This window comes from Nannospalax galili, unplaced genomic scaffold (assembly GCF_000622305.1).
Source record: "Nannospalax galili isolate Female #2095 unplaced genomic scaffold, S.galili_v1.0 scaffold859, whole genome shotgun sequence".
NCBI lineage: Eukaryota > Metazoa > Chordata > Mammalia > Rodentia > Spalacidae > Nannospalax > Nannospalax galili.
Window position 1 is genome coordinate 489,174 of NW_008342889.1, and position 12,595 is coordinate 501,768.

The 12,595-nt window shown below is 37.8% G+C and overlaps 2 protein-coding genes across 2 annotated transcripts; both read right to left on the reverse strand.

The window, feature by feature from the left end:
- Positions 1 to 466: 466 nt before the first annotated feature.
- Positions 467 to 3,716, reverse strand: LOC103738761 (taste receptor type 2 member 104-like). Its single transcript, XM_008838884.2, has 2 exons — positions 3,677 to 3,716; positions 467 to 1,368 (listed from the first exon to the last, which is right to left on the reverse strand). Exons 1-2 carry the CDS (start codon positions 3,714 to 3,716, stop codon positions 467 to 469), a joined length of 942 nt encoding a protein of 313 aa, XP_008837106.2.
- A 7,220-nt stretch (positions 3,717 to 10,936) lies between these two features.
- LOC103738762 (taste receptor type 2 member 105-like) lies at positions 10,937 to 11,893 on the reverse strand. Its single transcript, XM_008838885.1, is given in 1 exon segment — positions 10,937 to 11,893. A coding segment is annotated over 1 exon segment (957 nt).
- Positions 11,894 to 12,595: the final 702 nt, after the last annotated feature.

Genomic DNA, 12,595 nt, shown 5'->3' on the forward strand with positions numbered 1-12,595 from the left:
AGATGGCCTATTCTGCATCCTCACATGTGATGATCATAAAACATGGGAAATGGATCAGTTCTACTGCTAATTGTAGAGACAGTATAGTTATTCATATAGTATAATTTCTAATGAACTAATCTGATAAATTTGGCTGAAACTGGTTAGTGGCATTAGATGCTTTACATGCAATAACTGGTGGTTAATGGTTTTTCTGGAAATGTGTGGGATTTGTAGCAGAGTCAAGACACTTATTGAGCCACTGAATTTGAATGAAGGATTCAAATCCCACCAAAAAGTGAGAACAGCTGAGGCACAGTCACGACATTCACAGGAGACTTGAAAGATGTCTAATAATTCAGCTAAAAATCACCATAAGAACATAGTACAAACAAAAAAGGTCTTTAAAGATTTCCTCACTGGATTATTCCAGATCATCCATTCCTCAGCCAGACTCCCAGGTAGTTCTGAGATCATTTGCTCTCTCTCAGCACGTTAATTGCTGCTGTACCCTCACAGAGGCTTGCTTCTGCTGGCTCTTTGTTAGAATTAGCATAAGTGAGTGCGAACAAGGGTACATGGATGCAGTTGTGAAACCGAGATTAAATAGCAGCTTGTTTTCTGTGATAAACAAGCACAATGTTTCTATGAAAACACATATGAAATATAAGAGGTTGATAAAAGATATTAGAACCTTCATGGCTTTCACGTGAACTTCCTTGTTGATGTCTCTGAATCCTGATATATTCAACTGCATCCATCTGTTGTGTCTCCAAAGGAAAATGATTAGCAGGAAACATGCAACCAGGACCATCATAAAGAGAGAACTGACTCCCATATTGTCAAGAACATAGTTAAAAAGTACCTCACTTTTCTCCAGGTGGATTTTCCAGGATGTGTGTCTATGATGCAATCTAAGATTAACATCTTTAATCACTTTCACAGCTATTGGAAAAGAAATTAACCATGTTATAAATACCCCATCAAAAAGACAAAAAGCCTTATCAATTCTTCTCTTCAACCAGAGAAATATATAGTGGGAAAAACTGGCTGTTTTTAAGAAATACAAGATGTTGAGGCTGGTGGCAAACCAGACACTCAGGCAGTTAAAAATTACCCATATGTGACTGGAGCACTCAATTAGATTGCCAGAGATCAGCATATATGGAAATAATATTTTTGTGTATACACCTAAAGTTATTATCCACATGAGAAAAATCCTGGAGATCACCAAGCCAGTGAGCACAATGCCAACCATAGAGAATTTCTTATTCTTGAAACAGTCAGTGTAGTTCACAAAGCCAATAAATCCATTCCCTAAAACCCCCAGCACTGACTCAGTCATTGCAGTGAACAAGAGGATGCCTTCTGCTATACTCAGAATGTCTGCTGATCCCTAAAGTTGCTCCTGCTGCAAGAACTGTGTATTATGGGCAGCAGAATGTCGCATAGAGCGGCTTCTTGACATGGAAGTGATTTTTATCTTCCTTCCTTAAATAAGTACATCAAGGTGACTCAGGAATCTGCTAATGAAAAAGATCTCCATAGAGTTCTTTCCTGTTGCTGCTCTAAGCTTGACTGTGGAATGTATGCAAACAAAATGCCTTTTTGCAATTTGTTAATAAGCAAATGGCAGTTTCAGTTTCATGGATTTTATTGTCCCTCTGAGACTATTTTGCATTTAATATGCTGTGTTGTGGAATAGGAATGATACATATACATATATACATATATATATCTCCACATACACACACATATATAGAGAGAGACATATATACACACACACACACATATATATATATAGAGAGAGAGAATACAAAACACAAAAATCAACATAACACTTCATCTTTTATATATGAAATGGAGACAGGAGTTAGCTCTTTGTGTGAAGCAAGGGAGGGTCCACGGTGAATTATGAGCTAGCTACTTAGAGAATAAGAAAGGGAGTGGACCAATAGCCCACAAAATGAGTAAAGCAGGTTGAGGGAGAGAATGGGCAAAAATGACCACTCCCTTGAATGAAGGAGCAAGGCATGAGCACCACTCCACTTGGACTGAGGAGAAATGTAAAAAAAGTGTGGGCTCCTCACAGGTTTGGTTCTTGATGCATTCAGTAACGATCCAGCTCAATAAAGATTACTTCTGTCTGTAACCAGTTCCTGCCATTAGTGTCATGAAAGGCTATTGGGCAGGGCAGTATGGCTGTATCCCTCTGGGGACAAGCCCTCCCATTCAAGAATTTTCCTCACTTTCTTCATAAATCTGCTTTGCTCTGTTCACTCCCTGCCTATCTTTCCTTACTCTTCTTGGTATGGCTTAAAGAACCCCAAAGCCAGTGGCTCAAGAAAGCTTTATGACCATGATTGTCTAGTACCATAGCTCCATGGCCTAAACTCACAAGAGTAAAGGGAGACTCCATTTGACTCAAAGAAACCATATAATTTGGATGTATGATGGAGATGTGAGGGGTGAGTGGAGCAGGTCCGATTCACCTCCTGCAGTCTTTCTGTTATGCCCTGTTCCTCCTCTGCCTAAGGTTCTGCTGTTTTGAGTGCAAACTTTCAAAACTTCACAGTTTTAATAATGGTCACTTCTATACTCTTTCTCAACCTAAAATATTTTTAAAATGTTTTATCTATTATTTTATGTGTATGAGTGTTTTGACTGCATATATGTAAGTACACTCTTGTCATGTGATGCCCATGGAGGACAGAAGAGAGCATTAGTCTTCTTGTAAATGGAGTTATGGATGGTTGTCAGCCACCATATGGGTGCTGGGAATCAAACCTAGGTTGTCTGCAAGAGCAGCCAGTGCTCTTAACTGCTGAGCTATCTCTCTACCCCCTCAGAAAAAGCACTCTGCCTGTCTGCTAAAGACACCTGCTGTAAACTTGTTCTATATGCTTTCTTTGACATCAATAGCCTTAGGTAAAAGAATTCATTCCTCTTCAAAGCAGTTCCTTTTTAGCAGTCTGCTTTGTAGTCTCCTCAGTACTGTACTGCTAGCTAGACTTCCTCCTTGTGAGACTCTGATCTCTTGTTTTTAATTTTAGATACTCTCTAGACTGAGAAAGTGTTTATTTAACTCCAAATTCCAAGTTACAGTTCATTATGGTGGGGAAGTAAAGGAATCAGGAGCTTGAAGCAGCTGGTCCCATTATATCTGCAGACAGAAGAGATCAATTTTGGGCCAGAAAACTGGCTCAGTGGGTAAAGGTAGTTTCTGAGAGACACACACCATGTAAGGAAAGTACCATCTCATGCAGGCTGTCTTCTGATCTTCACATGTGTGCTATGGCATACACATGTATACACACATGCATACACAAATAAATGTATGTAAAAAGATCTGTCAAAAATGAGAGAGCATGCATGCCTTCTGTTCCCCAGCTTCTTCTCTATACTCATATACTCTAGGATCCCCAAGCCCAAGGAAAGATGCCGCCCACCTAGGGTTGGTCTTTCAACACCAAGGTCAATTAATATAGTTAAGATAATCCCTCACAGACATTTTCAAAGTCCTTTACTCTGGTGATTCTATATTGTTTCAAGTTGGCAAAACTACAGCTATTAATACCATCTCCATTTCCCTCAGATCTTTATTATCTGGAAATGTAGGAAAAGTAAATAACATCCTAAAAAGACATCTGAAAATAACTCATCCAGGAACTTCATTTACCATGAACTACCTTGTTACCTGTAGCTTTGATACAGGTTTTAATTGCTCCCAGCCCCATGAGAGACCAGAGGCCACTTGATATGTTATATAGAAGGCTCTTTCTCACTAATGAATTTTAATTTTTTATTGACTTTTAAATTTGAGGCAGAAATTTCATGCCTGATAAAACTTGTGAGCTCATTGGCCCACTTTCTATAGACTCTGCAAAATGTCTTGGACAAAAAATCATGTGAGTTCTGGATATCTCTGCTTTACACTGGGAACCCAATATTGCCAAAACCACTTCTCTCATCTTCCCCATTTTAGAATTCAACTGAGAAGGTCCCCATACTCTAATCCTATCCACTCCGTCAATGGTAAAGGTCACTAGACATGATCCTAGGATTAATCACTCTCGAGTCAAATAGTGGGCCCTTGATCCACAGATCTCTCTGTCCATCTGAGAAACATCACCTAGACATACCCTATACCTATAAGCCTGCTGAGAGGACAGAGAACTGCTCAAGCATTAAACAGTAGGCAAGAGGAAGCCTTACTTCGGGGACTGATCTTTCTTCTTTTTCTGTCGTCCCTAATCCTTTATGAGCTCATGTGTTTCATCATAAATTCTATGCTTGCTCAGTTTCAATATACACCTCAAGTGGAAATATGTATTGGTAGCCTTTACCTGTGGATTTTGACTTGTGGCCTATTTACTTAGTGGATTTTACAGTTGATTGGTCACCTGATATGACTTGCCAACCCTTTCAAATAATGAGATTTTTTTCCCTTTCTAGAGGATCTATGGGAAAGAATGGGAAACTTCCTAGTCAACTCTTCTCACATTATAGCAGCTGAAGAAAATCTCACTAATTATTGGATTTGTCATTCCTGACCTACATTACTTTCTCAGACATGCATTAGTCTTCAAACATGCTCTGTTTCAACAGAGGCTCTGCACGTGGCTCTAAATTCTTCATCTCTGAGACCTCATGCTAGACTTTCCTTTCTGGTAGAATAGAATAGTCCTCCTATTTGCCACCTACAATTAACCATTTACCCTCTAGACACCTTTAACTGTGCTGCTATTTCCTTAAACTACAGCAGAATCCATGGAATTTATGCTGGTAGTATAGGCCGTCTAGGCTCTTGCTGCCCTGAGCAACTTAAGCTCTCATGGCATTCTCTTTATCTCAGAATATGACACAGTTGAAATGTATAAATAAAAGTAATACATAGAGTTGTCATGAATATAACTTGCCTTAATTTTCCCTATGGAGATGCAAGTAAATGTTTTTTCACCACAGACAGGCATCCTAAGCAGACCAAAGTAAGATTATACCAAAATCCAAGCTGCTGAACCAGTGAGTTTATTCGAGTTGTTTACAGAGAGCAGTTGAGTGGTCACTTACAGGAGCATGGGTTATCCCAAAACAACTGCATCACTACTGCAAAGTTTCATCCCATCTTGTATGATGATTTCATGGAAGTTGCATCATGGTGCCCCCCCTTCAGTTAACCTTTCACTTCCTATATCTTCTAGCATCTCCCAAGTTCATTTTCAACTGGAAAGAACAGAAGGAAATAATATATGGGGAATCCTGGGTCTTCTGAACCTCTTCTCCTCTGTTTACTAGTGCATGTCAGTAGCTCAATTATCATTGTCATAGATCTGGCTGTGTGGTTCTGCTAAGTAGTGGCTAAAGCTACTTGGCTAAGGTAAAAATGTCATACAACAAACCACTTACTCCAGAAGATTGATTTAATTTTTTAATTAAAATATAACCTCCTATGGTTACATCAGGATATATACTCACATCTAAGAATTTAGAGCTAAGATCCACAAATGACAGAGAACACAAGTTGCTTGTTTTTCTGAGTCTGAGTTACCTCACTTACTATATAGCATTTTCTATTTCCATCTATTTACCTTCACATTTCATGATTTCATTTTTCTTTAGTGCAGAGTAGAACTCCATTGTGCAAATTTACATTTTCATTATCTATTCATCAATTGAGGGACATTTACATTGTTTCAGTTTCCTGGCTATTGTGAAAATAGCAGCAATAAACACGGTTGAGCAGGTATCTCTATAGTAGAATATTGAATTGTCTGTGGGTATATATCAAGGAGTGGTATGTCTGGATCATATTATAGATGTAAATTTTAGGTTTTAAGAGCTCTCCCCACTGATTTCCATGGCCTGTGAGGTGCCCAGCCCTAAGTGAAACATCTACAATGCAACATCTACCCTTAAGGCTCAAGGAACATCATGGAAGAGGGGGTGGAAAGAATATAAGATCCAGAGGAACAAGACACCTGCTAGTTAATTCATTCTAGACATGATAGGGAATCTACACCAATGAAATCACCACAGTATGGCAATCTAACAAGATCTACATAATGATAAAACAATTTGACATGCCAAGGTGGATGAGGGAAATTTCACAGGATCCCACCTCAAGATAAGGAGCTTGTACAAAAGCTTTTTAATGTCATTTATGACATTTCATGTAATTTACAGATGTCCCATCTGTAAATTATTGACCTAATCTCCTGCTCTATTAGAGACCTTTTAAGAGTCCTTGCCTCTGCTTATACCTTGAAAATTTTGTGTTTCCCTCTAGCAGCATCAGAGAGTCAATGTCTTTTATTAAGTTTTTGATCTTGTTTGAGTTGATTTTTGTCCAAAGTGAGTCAGAGATCTACTTGAAATCTTTAAATCTTTTTATATTTTCCCTGCACTATCTCTTAACCAGTCTGAATATATGTGTATATGTATATATATACACATATGTTAATATGTATTAATTCTTTGAGAATTTCATGCATTGTGTTTTAATCACACTCACTCCCTCTCCTCTACTCCACCCAGAACCAACACTTCCACCTCCCACCCAACTTAATGTTCTTTCTTTACTGTTTTTTAAAAATTTTATTTATTTATTTTATTTTATGTGTATATGTGTATTGCCTGCATGTAGGTAAATGCACCCACGTCATGCAATGCCTGTGTCAGAAGAGGCTGTAGGAACCCCTGGGACTGGAGTTACAGACAGTTGTTAGCTGCCATGTGGCTGCTGGGATTCAAACATGGGTCCTCTGCAAGAACAACCAGTGTTCTTAACCCCCGAGCCATCTCTCCAGACCTTTTTTTTTTTTTTTTTAAAGCCCATTGAATCCAATTTGTGTTCCCAAGTACTCATGGGTATGGAGTGTGGTCAACCTACCAGAGGTCACTCCCATAAAGAAAATTGACTATTTCTCTCCTAACAGGTGTCAATTAATAATAACTCCTCAGCCAGGAGCGGGGACTCCTGTCCTCCCCACCCCCATGCTTGGATTTTTTCTAAATTGAACTTTCAAGGTCTTGTATATGCTGTCACAATTGCTGTGAGTTCATTTTTGCAACTGCCCTGCTATTTGGAAAACACTCTTAAGTCCTCTAGTTAAGGCACTGAGCACCGAATTAAATGAAAGTGAAAAGATTTGGAGCCTTTCTTTTATTCTTGATTTCAGAGGACATGACATTTTATCCATTTACTTTGGCTTGTCAACTGGATTTTTGTCATTGTGCAGATCTTGTTAGACTACCACACTGTGGAGATTTCATGGCTGCAGCTTCCTATCCTGTCTAGAATGCGTTACCTATCAGTAAGTGTCTCATCCCTCTGACTTTTACATTCCTTCCACCCCCTTTCCAGGAAGTTCCTTGAGACTTAGGTGTAGAGGTTGTATTGTAACTGCTTCACTTAGAGCTGGGCATCTCACAGTGGCTTATTGTCTATGTTCAACCAGTTATGGAACTTTGTATCAGTCTCCAACTGCTGCAAAAAGAAGCTTTACTTTGATGAGTGGTGAGAGGGGTACTTGCACATTGTATTCTCTCAATGGTAGTTCCCCTGTAACACTGGGAGAATATATTGTGAACCCAAAGCTGAAGACCTAGCAAAGATATAATTCTAATTATGCTGCGTTCAAAGTAGTATCACAAAATGTATGAGAACCAAGCCAACAAAATCTAAATCTAGTACAAAGAACACATTGGACAATCAGACCTACGAAGGCATCAGACATTAACATTAGGACTTGGTCTATGAACACACTGGGAATGATTTTCCTCAGTTATTAAACAATATAACCATACATGTTTTTCATTTAGTGATCTTTTATGAATTATTGCATAGATTATAAATCTGATATATTTACAAAGCATAATAAAGAAAATCAGTATCACACACACTCCTATTATCTAAAAATAACAGACTTCTCCATCCAGATTTATATAAATGTAATTCAAACAGATGTTTTTTTAACAAAGTACCAATTATCTGTTTATGGCTATCACAGATTATCTCTGTATCTATCATCTATGATATATCTCTGTTAACATTTACATATTGATCATGGCTAGTTAAATATTACAATTATTCATAATTTCTCCTTTCTACCTTTATGTTTCTAATTTTAGGTTCATTGAAACATGTTATTTTTAGTAAAAATAGGCCTATGGACATAAAAGGAGCAAATACCAATAAAACTCCTTTAATATTGTTAAAGGTAGAACTAGAAGAATTCATAAATAATGAACTCATGCAAGTTACAAACGTCATAAATTGTCAGACAGAAAATAAAGAAAAATGTGATGGTGTAAAAATAGCACAGTGTTACTGTGAACATAAACTACAAATTTTAAAGAAAACTGTAAGACCCAAATCTAAGAAGAAAGCAAAAAAAGAATGCATAAAATATATGTGCTATCGACTAATAAACTCAAAATATTAATGTCATAGGTAATATGCATATATTTTTAGAAAAGGGCGCTTCTGTAACAAGTACACTATTGGAAATAACAGCACTGAGTGATTTAAGATCGGGATAAGATGGATACTAATTCACCATCAAGTTATTAATTCCACTTCACGTAAGGAAATTTACAAGGTCTGCAAGGAATTTGCCAACTTTCTCCCCATTAGAATTTCCTCTAAATTAGTTTCAACCCTTTTCTCTATGTACTGGTAACAGGGAACATTTACATCCTGAGATGCCCTCTGCCCCCTCCGTGGGCACTGCTCACTTTCTCATGCTGGAACTCCCTTGCTCTTTCCCTTGCACTCAGTTTACTCAGTCTAAACCATCTTAACCTCAGTGCCACCTTCTCTACTCTTCTCTGCCAAGGAAGCACATTTTAGATACAAATATCTAAGTCGTTGATTACTATTTGCGTTTACTAGAATTAGTAATCACTAACACTGCATGTATAAGGATTTAGTGAATGATCTATTATATGGTGCCTTCTGCAGTAGTATACATTTAACATGTCAGAGTTAGTGATCAAAACATTTGTTGGATAAAGTGTTAATACTCATGCTTCACAATCTTAGCCAGATTAAACATAAACTGAGCCAAACTAAATATAAGCAACATGATAAAGATAAATATATTATTGTATTTGTGCAAAATGAGCTATTGTAGATCTCAAAATTTATTATTTATTTATATTTATTTATTATGGATCTGCCCATTCTAGACATATTACTTCAAAATACAAAGTATTGACCTGAAAACCTCATATAGAAAATGAGGTAAGCCTTTCTATATACAACTATTCTATCTATCAGATCATAAGTAAAAGACCAGTGCATTATTGTCAGTTTTCAGCTAAAACATTCATTTCAAATATTAAGCTGATTATAAAAGTTCTATTTAGGAGATGAGGAATTTGATCAGTGGGTAAAAACATTTGCCATGCAAGTGTGAAGATTTAAGTTTAAATCCCCAGAACAAAAGTAAAAGCGAGACACATAGTGCAAAACCCATAATCACAGGATTCCTACTGAGGGAAGGGAGGCAGAGGGATGAGGAGGAGGTCCATGAGTCAGCTGGCCTGGTGTATGCAGTTTTACAAACAACAAAGACATCCTGTCTGTGGCAAACAAGGCAAAAGGTGAGGACCAACACCTGAGGTTATTTTCTTATCTCCACATATGCACTAAGACACGTGCAAATCTGTATTTACACACCTGAATTCATATACACACATACCACTCCAATTAATTCTATTTAAAAACCAATGGTTCATATATGCCTGTGAATAAAAGTTTCTGAACATGAATGTGCATGCGTGCATATGGTTTTCAAATCCTGCCAGAACATTTCCTGTTTCACACAGATCCTGTCCTTGGTGCATTCTTTTGTACTTTGGTCAGACACCGTATTACATCCTTTGGATGCGGTCCTCATTTGAATCTTTCCTCAACTACAGCTGGTCTATGAATGCTGCATTTCAAATCACTGAATTTGAAGATTATGAGGACTCATTTAATCAGTGCTCTCATCTTTTGTTCCCCAGATAGACTGTTCCTCTCACTCTCTTTCACAGAGCTGTATTCACTGTTATGACCATGGCTAGTACACCAAAAAGAGCTTTTAGATGAAATGGATGAAAATAACAGTAACTTTGTAAGAAGCAAAAATGCACAACAGAAGCATCTCTTTCTCCCAGTTCCACGTTCTGAATGTCAAGGTTGAGCATAACTTTGTGTCTTGGTTTCTCTTTCTTTGGATCTTTCTGGGGAAAGGGTATCAGCACTCCGGAGAAGCCAGTGAGTCACAATGTAAACTTATTTCAGACGTTTATTCTTGCCATAAATGTTTTTACATGGAATAATCTATGGTTGATGTTTTTCCTCTGCTAAATGTGTGGGAATATGTTGCAGAGTCAAGAGGCTGACTGAAGCACTGAGTTTGCACATCTAATCAAAACCCCATCAAAGAGTGGGATTTTCAGGGATTCATTCAATACAGTTGCAGAAGATTTCAATAATGTTCCATAATTCGGTGAAGGACCTTCCAAGATAACTTAGTGGGTAAAAGTGCTGGTTGTGCAAGATGTATGACCTGAGTTCAATTTATGGAAACCATGTAAAAAGATGTCACCATGCATCTGTAATTCCAGCACAACTACAGTGAGATGGGGGCGTAGAAACAGGTGAACTTCCAGGAAGCTTTGGATCCAGCTAAGCTGGAGCATCTGATTGGCACAAACAAAAGACGACCCTATCTTAATAAGGTAGAGGGGGAGAACTGACTCCCAAGCTGTCCTCTGACCTTCACTCAGGAGTCATAGCTTGTACAGCCCATGATCATGTCACAAACGAGAGAGAGAGAGAGAGAGAGAGAGAGAGAGAGAGAGAGAGAGACTACAAATAATAATTCGAAAATATATATAACAATTCTAAAACACAAGGAAGAACATAGTACCAGTGAAAAGGGGCTTCTGGGATTTCCTCACTGGATTATTCCAGATCATCCATTTCTGTGCCAGACTGGCATGTGGCTCTGAGAACTTTTCCTCTTTCACAGAATTGTTGAAGTATTCTCACAGAGGCTTGCTTCAGCTGGTTGTTTGTTAGAATTAGGATGAAAGAGTGACAGAAGGGGTATGTGGATGCAGTTGTCAATCCAAAAATAAATAGCAGTTTGTTTTCTGGGACAAATAAGCAAAAAATTTCTAGCACAATACCTATAAAATAAAAGATGAAAAGGATGATGAAAGAAATTAAAACTTTAATGGCCTTCACGTGAGCTTCGGTCTTGAGATCTCTGCATCCTGAGACACTCGACTGCATCTGCTTGTTGTGTCTCCAAAGAGAAATGATTAAAAGGAAACATGTAATTAGGGCCATTATAGAGAGGGAAATGACTCCAATATTGACAGAAACATAGTCAATAAATAACTTACTTTTTCCCAGATAGCTCACCTAGGTTGTATTTCTACGCTTCATTTTACTATTTTTAATCATCTTTATAACGAATGGAAAAGATGTTAGCCATGAGATAAGCAAGCACCCCATCAGAAAGATAAAAACTTTATCAGTTCTCCTCTTCAACCAGAGAAATATGTAGTGGGAAAAGTTCGCTATCTTCAGGAAATAGAAAGTGTTGAGGATGGTGGCAAACCAGACACTCAGGTGGTTTGTAGTTATCCATGCATAACTGATGTATCCAATTAGATTGCCAGAGGCAAGCAAAGTCGGAAAGAAGATCTTTATATATGCATCTACAATTAAAATCCATATGAGAAAAAATCTGGAAATTGCCAAGCCAATCAGAATAAAACCAATCTTAGAGAGCTTCTTATTCTTGAACCAGTTAATGCAGTTCACAAGACTGATAAATCCATTCCCTAAAATCCCCAGCACTGATTCAATCATTGCAACACACAGGAGCATGCCTTCTGCTACACTTAGCATATATGCCGGTCCCCAGGATGGCTTCTGCTATAAGAACTGTGGATTATCCGCTACGGAGTATCTCATGCATTGACAGCTTCATAGAGGAGTGATTTTATTTTCTTTCTTTTAATAAAGACCAGATTACCTCAAGAAGGCCTTGTGGTAGAATCCAAAACATCTCCCTAGAGTCCCCTCCACTTGCTTCTGTAAGACTTAGCTTGTCTAGAGAATGTGCTTTCAGACCAAATGCCTTTTTGCAATTTGTTAGTAAGCAAATGAGTTTCCATTTCATGGATTTCACTTGTCCCTCTGAGACTATTTTGCATTTAATAAACTGAGTTGTGAAATGTGAGTGTCAGATATATGTGGACAGGATACAAAATACAAAATTTAACACTGTATTTCATGATTAAGAAATCAGTCTCTGGTCACAGTCCACATGCTTATAGTCAAAGCTCTTTTGTAGGCTGAGACAGGGGTACCACTTGAGCCCAGGGGTTTGAGATCAACCTATATAACACAGAATCAGCTTTCTTCTGAAAAAAGTCCCATAAATCAAAAAAAAAAAAACAAAAAAAAAAACAAAAAGGAAGATCAAAACATGAAAATCATTATTATTATCATTGTTTATAAACACTGCTCAAGACCAATGAGATGACTCAGTGGGTAAAGGTGCTTTCCCCCAATGCTGACAACTTGAGTTTGTTCCCTGAGTCCCAT